The following is a 16,432-nucleotide window of genomic DNA, read 5'->3' as shown; positions in this document are numbered from 1 at the left end:
CTGGACACAGCTGTATATCCTTCAAGAGCGACCGGTCAAATTATTTTAAAATGTATTTTAAACAGCATTCATCTGATAAAAAGTAAGTTGTTTGGGCAATTGAACAATCTGAGCTAAATCAGGATAAATAGTTCTCAGTTCAGTTATTTGATTCATTTTACAGGACAACCTCTCTCTGCAAAGAAGTACGCTGTAACAAAATATAAAATGTAACTCAGTGACTTAGTTTTAAATGTTTTTAAAACAAAACACATTACACATACTTTTCTCTTGCTCACAAGAAAAGTTTCTCGTGCTCACAAGAAAAGTATCTTGTGCTCACGAGAAAAGTATCTTGTGCTCACCAGAAAGTATCTTGTGCTCTAAAGAAATGTTTCTCGTGCTCACAGGAAACCAAAGTTTTATTTTATTTTCACCATGTCCCTTTACGGGCTCCGTACTTATCAAAACATGGGTGTTAAGGAGTTGCTTTCGGTGAGCACATAAGAGTACAACAATAAAACAAAGTAGAGAAGGTAGTTGAAATAAAAAAGTCTATTTAGTGTCACTTAATTAGTACTTTTAAAAAACGACATTATATTTATCATTATTGTTAAACAAAGTAAACAAATTGTCATTAATCCCCGACCCTGATAACATTTTTTTTTTTTTTTTTCAAATCCATACTTTTTTTTATATTAGCAGAGTATTCATTTCACATGCTCTACTGACTTCTAAGTTTGGTAATAATCACACAACTCAGAGGGATGTATTGCCTTGTAAGGGTGAAAGCGTATTCAGCCTGTTGTGTCCCAATATCAACCTTGTTTCTGTTATTAGTTGAACACCTGAGTAGTAGCACCTGTAGTGCTTACACAAAAAGTAACACATGTAAGTCACGTTAAGCTTTACATTGTGTTTCTTCTTTTGCACAAGTTTTTCATTTTTTCTTCTTAAATATTATTTTTGAGTTTGAGTCAGGGATACCCACTGAACAGCTAGTGGCAGTCTATGTTTTTAAGAATATATTAATTCAAACAATCATTTTATTTCTCTCCAGTCCAGTTTGCGCAACTGAACCATGAAAAAAGTAATTTAACTGAATATTTTTATCAAATTCATTTACTCATTGACTAAAGACAGAAATGTTTATAAAACCATTTATTTATTTCATTTATTTTTTTAAAACATAAAAGAGCATAAATGATGACAGATGACAAAAATAAGACAAATGTGACTGGAGAGAGGTCAAGAAGCCACAGGCTTCAACAACAGACCTCCCCTCAACTTAATAAAAAACATTTATCGTTAGAATTATAATTTGTTAAAACCATAAACATTTATAAACAATAAATAAAAACTACTGTTAGCATCGTTATTAGGCTGATTTGTGAATAGCTATATGTGTAATTTCAGAGTTCATTCCTTCATTAAAAATATACATGGAGGTCCTCAACCAGTTATTATTTAAAGTGTGATCATCAATTTATTCAGTCCAAATATCATTACTGTACTGATCAGTTGGGTGGAGCACATGTCTTAGATGTAAACCCCATCAGTTTCTATTTTAAAGCCCTGAAATCAACAGTGTGATGTCAGTAATTTTACACTCACACTTCTCACTGAGGCACTCTCTAAAATTTGAATCAACAGCAGGTTTCAATGTGCATGATCATCAAAACTCTCTATACCGTCATAATTCAATCACTGTTGCAGATTTCATTTATAAATCTGATCAATCTTTTCTATTAAAGCTTAGACATGGTCAGCTCAGACGAACTGCTGGAGGAGTAGTGAGAGATGAGTCTATCAGCCTCTCTCCACCCAGTGAGAACGGCTCCATGGACGGTGGAGAAGTAGCAGGGATGAGTCGCCTCTCCGGCAAACAGCACCTGCAGGGGCTGGAACAGACCACATAGTTTAAAAACTGTATGAAAAATCTGAAAAAAAGTGTGTTTGAAAGTGAATGTGTAGTACTTGTGACTGTGAGCTCTTCGTAGGCAGGGGCTCCATCATGTTCTGCAGGTCCTGCGCTGAACAGCCTTTTCCAGGGTGAGTGTAGGATCCACATGTCCAGGGGTCATGAAACCACTGAGAGCGCATGATTCTCCGCGGTGTAATGGTGGGGTTCCCTAAACACACAATTAGTCCACGAGTGCTGACAAATCATCCTTGACCAAGGCTTTAAAACTGTTTTTATAAAATAGAAAATCCTGTTGAAATAATGTGTTGTCAATGGAGGAGTACGGTTGTGAATTGTTCAGACTAACCTGTAAACCTGCGGATGAGTTGTGTGACGGCATGTGAAACCTCTTGTTCAGGCAGTGTCTCCATATACTCTGACTCATGACCAGCAATCCAGCCACACAGAACATGGCCATACCTGAAAGTTAAAACACAAACTGGGTTTTAATCAATCAATTTTTTAATTATTTTCCATGAAAAAGAACCATGGGCTCAAAGTGGTTGTTGACCTTTCAGTGGGTTTAAGCACCGTGAATCCAAACAATTTCTTGATCCAGTATCTCTGAACATCTGGAACCTGGTCCACCATGGCATCCTGAATCATGACAAGAAATAAAACAGACAGTTCAAGTGTTTTGAATAGTTTACTGGTACCATAAACATCAAAAATAGCTTTTTGGAATACGTATGTATGGAGAATAAGACTAAATAATACACACAATATGACTGCTTTCCTTTCAGTCAATTATTCTTCCATCGTGTGTGTTCTGTTTTTCTTAGTTTTAGGAGTCTATTTTACATACAGATAGCAGTGACAGCAAATATTATCTTAATAAATTATATGTAAATATAGCTGTAGCACAAAGTATGTTAATTTAAGTACCATACAGTAACCTTGCCGCTTTATTCACTGACTACACAACTCACCTCATCTTCCCACACCAGGTGGATGACCTCACAGTCAGTATCCCACCACGGCGAGTCAAACTCCACAAGTATTTTATTGTTTGTTCCAAAACCTAGTCTCTGGATGGAGTGCAGCTTGTGTAAAGGTAGAGGAGGGTGGAAAAGGGTTGAATGGTGCTTCTTTAGGTATCCTGAAGAAAACAGAACAACCAGAATGAGTTAAGCCTGCAGTGAGAAACTTTTACATATAAATGAACATCAGTTAGATTCAAGTCCCTGCCAATTGAGTTCACACAATGATGATTAAGCCTGTCACTGCCAGATAAACCTCTCAGTATTTCAAACTATACAGAGTCCAGTGGGACATTCCTGGTCTGGCTTTGAATGCCATAGACTTCTGCCAGTCGAACAGGCTAACTTCTGGTTAGCCCTCCGCTAACTTGAATGAAGATAATATAATTGAATCATACAGCTCTTCTAGACTTTACAAATGTTATCGGACTGAATGGATCAAATTCTGAAATGAGTCATTTTGAGGGGGTTGCTGTTGCTAAGGTTTTTCCATATGTGTTTGTGTTGCCCATTCTCATATTTCGGCTTGAACATGTACAGATGAGAAGTTGACATTTTGAGTAAAGAACAAGACAAAGTAGTGAAATCCTAATTAACAAATGACCTAGTTAGTTGCATGGCTTGGCTTCCATAGCAGGTCAGCATAAGTTAAATAAGTACTTTTTTGACTGTAAATCATGCAAAGATATTCCAAGTAGAGTCCCAGATTAAAAATGTGCATATGTCCCCTTCAAGCATCTCTCTATGCGTCTGACACTACCTAGAGGCACAGTGACGATAACATGATCAGCAGCGATCTTGTTCCCATCATCACACTCCACTGTCACAGGGTATCCTCTCTTCTCTGTGTTGTTCCAGTGGACGCAGCGCACAGGCTGACTGTAGGTCACCAAACCAGCGGGGAGCACCGACATCAAGTTTTTGACAAGGCCTTCATAACCACTGCAAGAGAAATAAAGCTATGTTTCAGTAATTTTGACATATACTGTTTACACAGCTAAAACAATAAATTAATTAACAGATTGATTGATGTATTTAGATACGTATGTAAAACTGCCAACACTTGCAAGTTACAACATCACAAATACTAATATAATGTTCAGTTTCATGTCACTATAAAATAAATACTACCGTCATGATATTTATAATATTAATTTCAGAAACTATAAAATACAAACTATATTGAGTCATATTGTGAGGTGTTTCTAATATTTTGCCCATCCCATTCATATATATATCTATCTTAATTTAAAATTCTAAAAATGATTTATAAACCAAAAAATAATATTCACATACAAATGGCACTATGCAGTGTATTCAAATTGAATTAGTTTTGGGGCCATTATGGTTCTGGAGGTTGAGCTCGTCCACTAATCGGAAAATCAGCAGTCCAATCCCTGGTTCCTCTAGTCCTTGGATACTGAACCTTAAAATGCTCCTGACGGCTGTGATAACAGTGTGTAAGTGTGTGTGTGTGATTAAAAACTCAATTAGAGCAGGCACCTTGCATGGCAGCCTCTGCCATCAGTGTATGAATGTGTATATAAATGGGTGAATGTGGCTTGTATTGTAAAGCACTTTGGGAGACTAGAAAAGCACTATATAAGTCCATATACCTTATCTAGGTATAAACTGGCAAGCGTAGGAATAAATGTGAGAAATTGTGACATAATGAAATTGATAATTGAAATAACTGCTGGTTGCTGCACTGTATGTATTCAGTGTTGGAGTACGAACCCTGGGAATGTGCAGTCGAGGCCAGGTAGAGTCTTGTATAGGCCATAGGCCCCCAGGCCAACCTCATCCATGCTGTGAGCCCCATTAACGCTGCACTCCACCTTCAACATGTTACTTATCACAGACAGTCGCAAAGATCTGGTGGTCCCATCAATATCTTTCCACTTCTCAGCTGCTCGCTGTTGCACCTGCGCCAGACAACAATCAACAAAACAAACTCTTTATTTTTGCAAGATTCAGTTTATTACTCAGAACATCTGACATATTGACAGCTGAGCAACACACTGCCAGGAACATTATTACAGTCACTGAGAGGAAATGTACCTTCGACCGTATGAAATCCCCCACATTGGTCCACGGTTCTCCTCCACGACTCTGAAATTCTGAACTTTCATCCAGCAGCTCAGCAAACATCTCCAAAGCAGGATACAAATCCTCAACATTCAGCTTCCGACCTGCGCACGTTACATAACTATTTAATTAGGGAAATATCAGCAGGTTTACATGAGTTCACCCAGTGCACTCACACACTGACACTGCAGTAAATCAATAACCAGGTGATAACAAAGAAATTGGCCAAATGCACAATCATGCAAAAGAACTTTAGTTCTGTCTAATCTGCTCAAATGCTCATTTCATAATGTTTATATCCGTGTACCTTGTCATTAAAGCTTTGCAATCATCTACTGAGTTCTGGGTAGTATAAAATGGCAAATAACACCTGCTTCTCCTCTGCATTATATCACTGACTTTCAGTTCTTGTTAGATACTTAGTGCAATTGACCCATAGAGATAAATAATACATAATGAACAAGCAATGGGTTAAACCTGAACTGCTGAAGATGTTGGGAACCCAGGGGGGATGTCCTCCAACATCCATGGCCTGGTTCTCTGGGGTGAGGGCCTCTGGATCAAGGAGCCCGTACTGACGCGCCAGATGATACACTGGGTTCTCCTCGGATGGTCCATGGATCCAGTTTGCTCCTATCTCAACAATATTATTACCTACAGACCCAAAAAACAAGGTGTGGTGGCAAAAGAGAAGGAGTATTAATCTGGGTTGTTTTTATGCTCCTTCACAGCAATTTTTCTGTTCTTGTACAGTGATCTCTTATAATTATCGTATAATTATGTCAGTCACATGATTTATAGCATACAGAAGTAGGTGGGTACGGTCATGGTTAAGAAAAAACAATACATTCAAAACAACTGAGGAGACAATACTTGGATCTTTAAGATCTGCTTTGGTTTGGAAAAGTTAGTTGTTGTTTTTTTAAAGCAAAACCCTTAACCAAAGTTGTCATATAGTAAAATTCTAACTTTTCAAGAAAAATATAGAGAGTAGAAGATAATAATAAGATCGGTATCTACGATTTTTGACTTACAACTGCAGAAATCTGATTTAAAAAGACATAATTTTGAACTTTTTTCTGACAGTGGGTCAGACTATGGTTGAAACTGTTTGGGGCTGAGACTGTGGCTATGGAGGTGCTTCTTGTTTCTGTATTCTATGTATTATGCTACAGCTGCAGCTGTGCTTTAGCTACTCTTTACATCTTTACATCTTCTAATTTATTTACATCTGATGGGAACGCCCTGTAAAAACCTGATTCGCAGGTGGTTAAACCCAGTGCTTCAATAGTAAGTAAGTAAATAAGTATTGCCAAAATACACTACAGGTGTTCAAGAAGACTTCACATCATCAGCCAACACAATCAGATAAATTCACTGCATACACACAACACATAGATATTTAGGGTACTGTCATATAAGAGTACAGATACCAAAAAATACATACATTTGAGAAACTGGAATCAGAGAATTTAGATATAAGACATAGACTGTTCAGTTTTGTTTTAACTTAGTATTGTGCTCCTTTTACAGCACCTCGAACCCCCTGCTGTGTGTGATACGTGGTTTATAAATAAAACTGCCTTGCCTTTAAAAAAAGACTCAAAACGATTATCAAAATAGTTGATTTATTTGATAGTGTGCAACTTTATCGATTAATTGTCGCAGCTCTACACACAAACATTTGGCTCTGCACACCTGTAAAACTGTATGGTTATATTTTGGTGACCATAACAACCAAAGCCACAGCCCTACAGTCTTTATGGGACAGACATGGCCAAAACTAAAACAAATCCCATGGTTATTGTCATAATCACAGCTCATCAGCTTGGGTTACACAAGGAAGTGGGTTTTTTGTGATGTACTAACGTACTGAAAATGACAGTAAAAGTTGCACAGTGGCTCACCCAGTCTGCCTGTTTTTATTCTTCCTCCGCTTCTTGCAGTCGCTTCAACTATCCTCACATTGTGAAATCCAGCTTTAACGAGTCTCTGTGCCGCTGCTACACCTGATATCCCGCATCCTACTATAACTATTCTTGCGTTTGTATTCACAGACATAGTTAGTTTCGCACTAAAACAACACGATGATAGATGACCGTTCACTCCCGTTAACGTAGGGTGAATCTGGGGTCCTAGGGTGACAAATACATGACCCGCTCTACTCTGCCCCTGATTGGCTAGTACTCATCGTCCTCTTTGGTTGGGTTGGTTAGGTTTAGATAGGAGGAGTGTGATTGGTTATAGGTAGGGTAAAAATATCAGATTAAGCCAATCAGAGGCAGAGTAGGGCGGGTGATGACTTCACCATCCTAGGAATAAAATATCGCTAACATGCTCTCCTTCTTCTTTGATATTTAGCGGTAGTTGGCATCTATATTGTTACATTACTGCCATCTTCTGGAGTTAATTAACTCCTACAGTGTCCTGATTGATGCACTTTTCCAATCAGCCCTGTTCACCTCAGGAAATTGATCGAACAACTTCTGCCCCGTCCACTAGCACCACACTCCAGAATGTTCTTTAATTTAGTTCCTGTTATCCACAATCTTTCTATTAACTCCAGCATGTCCTTCGCTTCTGACACATATTCATTTTTTGGTTTGTGTCGCAGTTTGGCCTATGAGCTTGTATTGCCTTATTCCAGTGCCTTTCTCCATTTAGGTTATGGACATTAAAACAATTTAAATTTAATCCAATTTCGAATTAATCTCTGTCTCTTAAAGAGCATACAGTGGCTTACAGAGCTATAATTGTTTACTTTTTGTCAGCAGACACTTTAGATAACTTTTCACTGACAGGCCTTCTTCTCACACATTGGCTAGGGTTGTTGAATCGGAACTATTTAGGGTATTGCATATAGAAAATATAATGCCACTGGTGAGCCAGGGAAAAAATGCCCAGTCCCCCAGTCACCATGGACTCATGGGAAATCCACCCTTGGTGTTCCCAAAAAATGAAAAGAAACACAATTGAGTATGGTCTAGATCTGCTCTAAAAAAAAGCAACCAAAGATAACTTCTGTTGTGATTTTACGCTGTATAAATAAAACTGACTTGAGCTGAGTTGCTGAAAAAAAACACTTATTTTGCCCTCTGTTTTCAACTTGGCCCAGGACATTTTCTTCATTGTAAACAATGTAAACAGTTAACAATACTGGGAAAGATGATGCTGCTGTCAGTGTCATGTCCAAACATTAAGGGACAAAAAATTGCTCAACAACATGCAAAGCTGGTTAGCTTGTCGAGTAAATGGGAAAAAAATGGAGAACAGTAAAGACAATGGCCATCCAATACAGCAATTTAAGCAAAATAACAGCAAAAAATATGTAACAGTACAGCATATACTGCATGTATACTTACACCTGTAAATAACTGAATCCATGAAAACCTTGTTCCATTATCTGCACCCTTATTGGAGCCCCATAATATCACTGGTGTTTAATTGTACCATTAGCATTGCACCAGTTAGTAAAAATTTCCAACAACAAACATTTCCAGGTTATTGTATTATTGTTTATAAGATGCTTTTTGCAAAGACATGTTTTTGTTGCCATTTGATTTAAAAATCCATTGGATGAAAAGTATCAACAATGGTGATTGGAATAGAAGATGGCTCCATCATACTGAACGCATGAAGGAATAGTTGCTTTATCCAATGATACATATGGTTACAAACTTGTACTCTCTGTATTTGACAATAAACCCCTGAATCTTGAATCTAGCATATCATTTGCTATTGCTCGTCCCCATTCTCACTTCAAATAGGCAAAAAACAAAACAAAACAAAAATCACAATTGAAGTATCTCTTATAATGAACATTAAAATTGTTTTGTTTTTTTGTTGTTGTTTTTTGGCATTCTCTTCCCTCCTCTTCATAATGACTATTTGAAGATCACTTCTTAACGCACAGTGTTAGTGATGGGGAATGATGAAAGCGAGGAAGACCTCTTTCAGTGTTCATATGGGCACCTGTTGTTTTAAGACACACTTGTAAAATGGTGAAATTGTCCTTTAATACGCAATATAGCTTCTTTGTAAATGATTGTACACTCCGGTACAGCAGGGGGCGACATGCAGCTTTAAACCAAAGGGGAAGAAATGTAGTAAATGCATGTAAACAGTGAAGCACCTTAAACATGTTCAGCGGGAGGTTGTAGCCAGTAGGTCAAATAAGTGTGTTATTAACACATGTGAGAGAAAGATAGTCACGTTTAGCTTCACTGTAGACATGAAACTGTACCAGGCGCTCCGTAATGTCGCCAAGTTTAGGACCGTTTTCGACTTTGGTGGACGGGACGTGGCTCACTGGTTCCCCGGACACATGGCTAAAGGTGACAGCTTTGCTTCAACTTCACACCAGAACATGTCAAATAAATGTCTGCGATTTGAATGTGTTTTCCTGGCTGTTTTTTGTGCTTCTACTGGTCACATAATTTCCTCATGTGACTGTGTGCAGGACTGAAGCAGATGAGAGCCAACATGAAGAATGTGGACTGTATCGTAGAGATCCATGATGCCAGAATATCCTTTTGTTTGTTTGTTTGTTGTACTGCATTAGCGTTAGAATATAGCAGGAGTGCAGTTTTATTGTAATTACATGGAAATAACAATATAACTAATAATGAATAATAAAATAAAAAAATAACTAAGAGAGAATCACAACCCAAAGAGAGCAAACACAAAAGTGTAAACAGATTAAAAACAAAAAACAGTAAGATAAGAAAGTAACAAAACAATCACTTGATATAAGCACTTAAACTGAAACTTTTCTCTTAGTAGACAGTTATTCCAGAGTATAAGAGCCCTGACACAAAGGGACCTTTGTGATTAAATCTTGACAAGCCACAAGGAAAGATGAATGTATTCTAAAAGCAATCAGACACAAGGATCTGTGAAATATGGTGATCTTTTACTTTTTTGAACAAGCCGCAAACATGACAAAAACCTTTCACTAATAAAGTAAATGTGGCATTGCAGTTGTCAAAACAAGATGTAAAAAACTGATCTAAGAGGTGTTTCTGAGCTTTAAAAAAAGTGAGAATTTGTGTATTTTTCTTTAACATTCGGCAAATCCCATTCTCTGGAAGAAACCCTGTGTTTCATGAGACTCTAGATGTCAAACCACACCTGCTAATTCTGAACAAGATGGACCTCGCTGATGTGTCCAACAAGCAGGTGAAGTGTTCCTGCAACCAGAAGTCTCTCTGCTCTTTTAGCAAAGTCAAAAAAAAATCAGCTCCTGAACACTATTACCATGTACAGTAGATTTCATTTTGAGAAATGACTAATGAAGGGTACATGTAGCTGGTGAATTAATGTGTCGTAATTGTTGACAGTGTTCTGGATCTGATGTTTGGTCTTGAACCATCCCCTGTATGTATACAGGAGTGAAAAAAACAACACTTTTTCTGCACATTTTAGCTGAGTCGCCCATCATCAGCATTTTATGACTAACGAAAAATCCTTTCTTTACTGTTTATCTGCAGAGAATCCTGAAGAAACTGGAAAAAAATGGAGTGAGAAATGTTCTCTTCACCGACTGTCTCAAGCAGAGAGATGACAGCATCAAAAAGGTAAATATCACCTCCATTGGATACCAAACACTTTACTGTTGATATTTAAATAAAGATTATGGACTTGATGTGCACATTCTTCGTGCCCTTTCTGTAGTTGGTGCCGATGGTGATGGACATAATTAAGAGCCACCCACGCTTTAACAGAGATGAGGTACGCTCAGTCCAAACAGTGCAATCATTTATTTAAAATCACTTCAACTTTGAGAAACTTTGTCCTCACTGCTCTCTAACCATGTAATGTATTAATACAACTTTCAGAATGTAGATTATTGTCTGATGGTGATTGGAGTGCCTAATGTGGGAAAATCGTCTCTAATTAACTCATTAAGAAGGACAAATTTAAAAAAAGGTATGTTTATAAAGTAGTTGGAAGTAAAATACCTATCAAGATCATTTGGACTGCTCAACTCCTTTGTAATAAATAATTAATTAAACGTTCATTTCAGGCCGTGCATCTCGAGTAGGTGGTGAGCCAGGCATAACTAGAGCAGTCTTGACTAAAATTCAGGTAAGTGTAACGGACATGTTTGTCTGTGTGTGTGCTTGTGTGTATGTGTGTGTATTCAGTATTTATAACTGTATTTTGTCCTCAGGTGTGTGAACGACCCATAATGTACCTATTGGACACACCGGGAGTCTTGCCTCCTAAGATTGAGAGTGTTGAGACAGGCATGAAGCTTGCTTTATGTGGTGAGTGGAAGCACATGATGTGTTCACCTTGTTGAAACTATGTTGCGCTATATTTAGTTGAATTATTTATTTAATATATATTTAAGTGTATATGACGTTTTTCCGATGTTCCCAACAAGTATATGTTTTCTGTCTCTCTCCAGGAACTATACTTGACCATTTAGTGGGTGAGGACATAATTGCTGACTACTTACTCTATTCTCTGAATCGGCAAGAGAAGTTCAGGTGTGAATTTTCTCTTTAACTTATGATTGACTGAACTTTCATACGGTCATTTTTCTTCACACTATTGTGATAGCATACTGTATGTGTGTGTGTGTGTTTTTGTGCAGTTATGTGGAGAAATACAACCTCGAAAAGCCTAGTGATGACATCCAACAAGTCCTCAAACGCATTGCTGTAAAACTTGGAAAGACTCAACGGGTCAAAGCCATTACTGGAGTGGGTAAGAAAGTCCAAATTTTACAAATACTCCAGCAACAGCACAGTGTTATTGACAAGCTATCTCTCAGCTTAATTGTTTTAAAGGAATAATTTCACATTTTGAGAAATATACTTTCCTTTTTCTTTCTTGCCAAGCAATAGATGAGAAGATTGATACCGCTCTTGTAATTATGCGTTAAATATGAAACTATCAACAACAGCCTGTTAGCTTAGCTTAGCACAATGATTGGAAATGAGTGGAAACGCCTGGCTAAATGTAATAACCCTAGTTGTAATGAACTGAAATAAGATTTTGGCGTTACTGTGTGTTAAATCTAATGAACTCAGTCCAGAGTCAGTCTCAAAAGAAGAGGCTGTTAACTTATTTTTTTTCGTCCGGGATAACTGCCCAGTTAGTACAAAAGGTACAAGAGTAGTCTTTGTACTAACTAAACTAACCGGCTAAACAAAATTCTACTTTCATGAAGCATTTACATTTTCAATTTCTGTTGACATCTTTGTCAACCTTTTTTGACATTTTTTGTCAATACTTTTTGTCGTCAGAAAGGTGGTAATTCTACTGTTTATTACTGAGATCATAGTGAGTGGTGTTGGTGTACTGTGCATTATACTGTGTGTTCCTAATAAAGTCCTTGTGAGTGTATTTACCATGCAAACATGAGAGTGGTATTCTTATGTAATCTTCTTATCAAAATGTTTGAATTATATATTAATATAGTAACCAGACGGGCTTTAAAAACATTTGAACTGTAATTGTAAAGTGATAGGCAGAAAACAGCCTGTCAAGTTATTTTACAGTGCTCACTATAGCTTGACAATGTGATCACCATCATATCAGAAGATCAGTCCCGTAATGAAAATGTTTGTTCCTCTTCTCCCTCAGGGAACATTACCATCACTCTCCCAAACTACACAGCAGCAGCTTATGATTTCATAAGAGCCTTCAGGAAAGGAGAGCTGGGACGAGTCATGCTGGACTGAATCGAGGCATATTGAGGATTACCAAAGACTGTTTCTAGGTTTTTCCAGTTTGCCCCATAACCCGGAGCAATGTATATATTAAAAACATCAAGGGAATGTAGTCCGTCTCTGTCCTCATGCTTTTGACATTTTGGGGACATGTTGCGGTCTGTTGTGTTTGTGGATGATATAAAAAGGCACCAGGACACTGTATCCTTCGTAAATAAATTATTTTATTGTAATTCAGGTATTTAAATGTTTTTCTTATTCTGCTTTTAGAATAGAAGACATGATGTAAACAGGGTATTAATCAGCATAAAGACAGTGATAACAAACTGTGTTTATTATGTACAGAAGTATTGTAGCGTATGATTGAGTGCACTTACAGATATGGAACAGTCTGTTGCTCCTGAGTGTCTACTGCAAGTAAAAAGCTTGTCTGAGATGATGAACAGACCATCACAACTTCCAGAGACATGAATAACAGTGAGAGCAGCAATTTGTTGTCTAGTTTTCCCTCCAACCATAACACGCTTCGTATACAAGTGTGACGAATAAATTATATATTTTAGCCACTGGAAAAGGGTATGAAGTGCACCGACATTTGAGGTGATCAAGGAAACTGCAGCTTAGCTTTCCCAAAACACATATAACTACTGTTATTTGCCTTATTTTACTGTAGTTGTAAGTCATTCCAACTAACCTAGATCTTAAAACCAAGCTTTGCCAAAATAATTGCATAAAAACCTTCACATTGGTTGAGGTCACAAGGTGCAAAATATGCTGATTTTCCTTTAAAAGAGCAAAAATTACAAATAGTGGTTTTAATTTTAGCTGCAGCATAATACCGGTGCCAACTTGGTGCTTCAATTCTGTTATTAAGAGGAAACTTTTCAGAAATAGATATTCACCTGCACTAAAGTGTTTGTATCTAAACTGCAGCAAATCCAGGCTTTTTATTTAGACCTCTGCTAAAACCTGCAAATCATTTACATTAGTTGCAATGAGCTGTAATACGCATCTCTGGCTACAACTTGTTTGGTCCATAAATTGTCAGATGAATTGTTTCCTAGAGCCCAAGATGCAACCTCAAATGTCTTCTTTTGTCCACAACTCAAATATAATCAGTTTACTGTCATAGAAGACTAAAGAAACCAGAAAATATTCACATTTGAGAAGCTGGAATCATTTGGACTTTTTTTCTTAAAAAAATATCTTAAAATGATTAATTGATTATCAAAATAGTTGATTTAGATTAATTTAATAGTTGGCAATTAATTGACTTATCGTTGTAGCTATTGAAATTTCATTTCTGACCAATAATTTTCTTCAAGAATCAAGCTTTAAATAAGGAAACTAACCCAGATCCTTCTTGACTTTGGCCCCGGTTTCTGTCACACAGACTGAAGTAGGATTGAATACAGTGCTGGTAATGTACAGTTATAGTTGGTATAGATTATTATATGTGTAAAAACATACAGTACAGTGATGCATTAGCGTCTTTGTTATAATTGTGTCCTTCCACCACTGTGTTGAACCTCTGACTGGTCTCCACAGTGCAGATTCCAGTCAGTCCTGCAGATTATAGTCAAGTCCATGGCAGAAGTCATATCAATGATTTATCCTCAAAAATGTAATAATCTACAGGATGTTGTCCAGTAAGAGTCCATATTTTGGGGAGAATGTTGCAATAATGATAGAAACCAGTTGGGAGAGAGAGGATGCATTTTGAGTTGAGCCTGACATTTGTGCATTAAAGTAATTGGACCTGTTGTAGTAGTCCAGCTCTTCATCTGAGCTGTCGGTGTTGCTGCGGCGGTAGGCGGAGGCGTACCATTTTTCCGCAGTTAAAGCCACGGCTGCACCTGCAGCTGCTGCAGCCGCCACTCGCACCGGAGAAGACCGCCCCGCCACCCTGCCGCGAGAGCGGGTCCCACCGTAGGCTCCTCCTCCCCGGTAACTGCCCGCTGTAGAGCTGCGGGAGGAGGAGCCGCGAGAGGAGCCCCGGGACCCTCCACGGCCGCCTTTGGACAGCACAGGCTCGCACAAGAAGGCAGAGAGCAGGAGGAAAGTCCAGCAGGTTGCAATCACCTGGTTCATACCTGACATCTGTGTAGGGAGAAGATGGAACAAAGATGGCCTGCAGGTGGTTACTGTGCACCTTTTAATACGTGAAATGGAAAAAAAAAATATTCCCTCTATCTTGAGCATGTAATAGTAAAACACAAAGAAGAGTCTTGATTTATGGTAGTAAAACAGCTGTAGACAAATCTTTCTATTCACTTAATTATGGATATGCTCAGATTGTAGGTGAATTATGTTCAGGGTGTTTTTGTTGAATATAGTCTTCATAAACACAGACTGCAGAGTGTGCCCTCCATTAAAGTAGGCCAGTGTAAAAATAAAAATGCTCACCAGAGGAATATGCTGTTGATTTTGACCCTGATACACTGAAATAATATTCCGCCCATTTTTTGATTATGAATAAAAGGCTGAAGATGGCATGTTTTGGTTATCGGCCATCATTGGGGGTGCATTGAGTTGCAGCAGGTAAAGGAGCTATTAAACACAAAATACAGCGTGTGAGATTCATTTTAATTATTGCATGCACGTATTTTTGAATTTAACGTTTTACAGATGCATATTCAATGGTGATCTCAGTAGCCTGTAAATTAGCCTGTACACGACTGTATAGTAGCCTGAATCATATAAAAGAGCGTTTAATAACAAATGCATTGCAGACTGGGCATCATTGTAATCATTATATCATAATGGTTGGTGCTTACCTTCTCCCGTGTGTTTTTGTCCTCGCTTATATTTTGGCACTCGGCGGGGAAAGATGAAAGGGGATTGTCAAGGAGGATGCAGGCTCGTTCACGAAGATGTCAACAGGAACGCGCGGCGCGCTCATGAGGACGTATCTGATGAGTCTGAAAGGAGCGTCGTTACAAATAGCCTACCGATGCTGTCAGACTGGGATATGAGTAGTAAAAAACAAACAAGAAAAGTTTTATTATCTCATATTAATCTTATTGTGAATTTAATGTTCAATTACTGAAACATGATGGCATGATGATATTTATAGAGTAATCCAGTTATTTGACTAATTATAATATGTTTACATTCCCTGCAATTGAAAATGGAGGCCTCCTTTTGATCAACATAACCAATAACTAAATATGCCTTCTATTTAGTTCTGAAATTAAAGTTGTAATTCGTGCAAGAAGTACATTAAAAATGGACTAAATTCAAGCAGCAGATATTTTCTAAGTTAAAATAAATGTCCTTTATTTAAATTTTTCTAAATACATGTTCAAACCCTATTCCCACAGTTTTTAATGCAGGCGCTCTGTTATTTTTTTGCAGGCATGTAGGTGAATGATTGAATTCAAATAATCCAGGGTAGTCTAAAAATATAAAACATAATAGCTGATTGCTCTGGAACAATAAAAAAGTGACTATAATATATATATATATGTATATATATATAATAGTCACTTTATATGTAGTTTAACCTCACAGAACAGTGGGGGTATGGAGGAGAGAAAATGACATGACAGTCTAAATAAATGTGACATAAAAAAATGTAGAAATACAGAAACAGCCTAAATAAAAGATTATTTATGGAAATGTAGAAAATAAATCCAATAAACTAATTCAATAATGTCCCTTTTCCTTACCAAAAAGTAGTTTATTTTTCTTTTGTTACTTAGTATTGCTGCATTTATTAATATATTTAAGCTTCTGTC

The 16,432-nt window shown here is 37.5% G+C and overlaps 4 protein-coding genes across 5 annotated transcripts in view; 2 read left to right on the top strand and 2 right to left on the bottom strand.

Moving 5' to 3' along the window:
• Positions 1-16,432, top strand: part of echs1 (enoyl CoA hydratase, short chain, 1, mitochondrial) — a 129,987-nt gene that overhangs the window by 109,592 nt on the left and 3,963 nt on the right. The window lies entirely within an intron of this gene.
• Positions 1,203-7,115, bottom strand: paox (polyamine oxidase). The gene is made up of 10 exons (XM_062430187.1): positions 6,918-7,115; positions 5,488-5,664; positions 4,984-5,114; positions 4,660-4,847; positions 3,683-3,864; positions 2,872-3,041; positions 2,454-2,539; positions 2,250-2,362; positions 1,957-2,111; positions 1,203-1,880 (listed from the first exon to the last, which is right to left on the bottom strand). Exons 1-10 carry the CDS (start codon positions 7,069-7,071, stop codon positions 1,728-1,730), a joined length of 1,509 nt encoding a protein of 502 aa, XP_062286171.1. The 5' UTR covers positions 7,072-7,115; the 3' UTR covers positions 1,203-1,727.
• On the top strand, positions 9,166-12,929 carry mtg1 (mitochondrial ribosome-associated GTPase 1). 2 transcript variants are annotated; one of them, XM_062430549.1, is made up of 11 exons: positions 9,166-9,344; positions 9,470-9,536; positions 10,086-10,188; positions 10,500-10,586; positions 10,684-10,740; positions 10,848-10,938; positions 11,036-11,097; positions 11,183-11,279; positions 11,423-11,504; positions 11,612-11,720; positions 12,607-12,929. In XM_062430549.1, the coding sequence occupies exons 1-11, from the start codon at positions 9,242-9,244 to the stop codon at positions 12,658-12,660; spliced, it is 912 nt and encodes a 303-aa protein (XP_062286533.1). In that variant the 5' UTR covers positions 9,166-9,241; the 3' UTR covers positions 12,661-12,929. The 2 variants fall into 2 exon arrangements, with proteins under 2 accessions (XP_062286533.1, XP_062286531.1); XM_062430547.1 differs by having other exon boundaries at positions 11,612-11,724.
• On the bottom strand, positions 14,325-14,792 carry sprn (shadow of prion protein). The gene has a single exon (XM_062431018.1). The coding sequence runs from the start codon at positions 14,790-14,792 to the stop codon at positions 14,325-14,327; it is 468 nt and encodes a 155-aa protein (XP_062287002.1).

Source organism: Scomber scombrus, chromosome 12 (assembly GCF_963691925.1).
Source record: "Scomber scombrus chromosome 12, fScoSco1.1, whole genome shotgun sequence".
NCBI classification, from domain to species: Eukaryota; Metazoa; Chordata; class Actinopteri; order Scombriformes; family Scombridae; genus Scomber; species Scomber scombrus.
This window is presented reverse-complemented; position numbering and strand designations above follow the sequence as displayed.

Bases quoted from the DNA above. Each gene is read 5' to 3' on its own strand.
- sprn (XM_062431018.1), bottom strand. From the start codon at position 14,792: ATGTCAGGTATGAACCAGGTGATTGCAACCTGCTGGACTTTCCTCCTG.
- mtg1 (XM_062430547.1), top strand. From the start codon at position 9,242: ATGAAACTGTACCAGGCGCTCCGTAATGTCGCCAAGTTTAGGACCGTT. The intron at 9,537-10,085 runs ATCCTTTTGTTT...CATTCGGCAAAT, and splicing joins GAGATCCATGATGCCAGAAT to CCCATTCTCTGGAAGAAACC. The intron at 10,189-10,499 runs GTGAAGTGTTCC...GTTTATCTGCAG, and splicing joins CTGATGTGTCCAACAAGCAG to AGAATCCTGAAGAAACTGGA.
- paox (XM_062430187.1), bottom strand. From the start codon at position 7,071: ATGTCTGTGAATACAAACGCAAGAATAGTTATAGTAGGATGCGGGATA. The intron at 3,865-4,659 runs GTTCGTACTCCA...TTTCTCTTGCAG, and splicing joins CTCGACTGCACATTCCCAGG to TGGTTATGAAGGCCTTGTCA. The intron at 2,363-2,453 runs GTCAACAACCAC...TTTAACTTTCAG, and splicing joins GTGCTTAAACCCACTGAAAG to GTATGGCCATGTTCTGTGTG.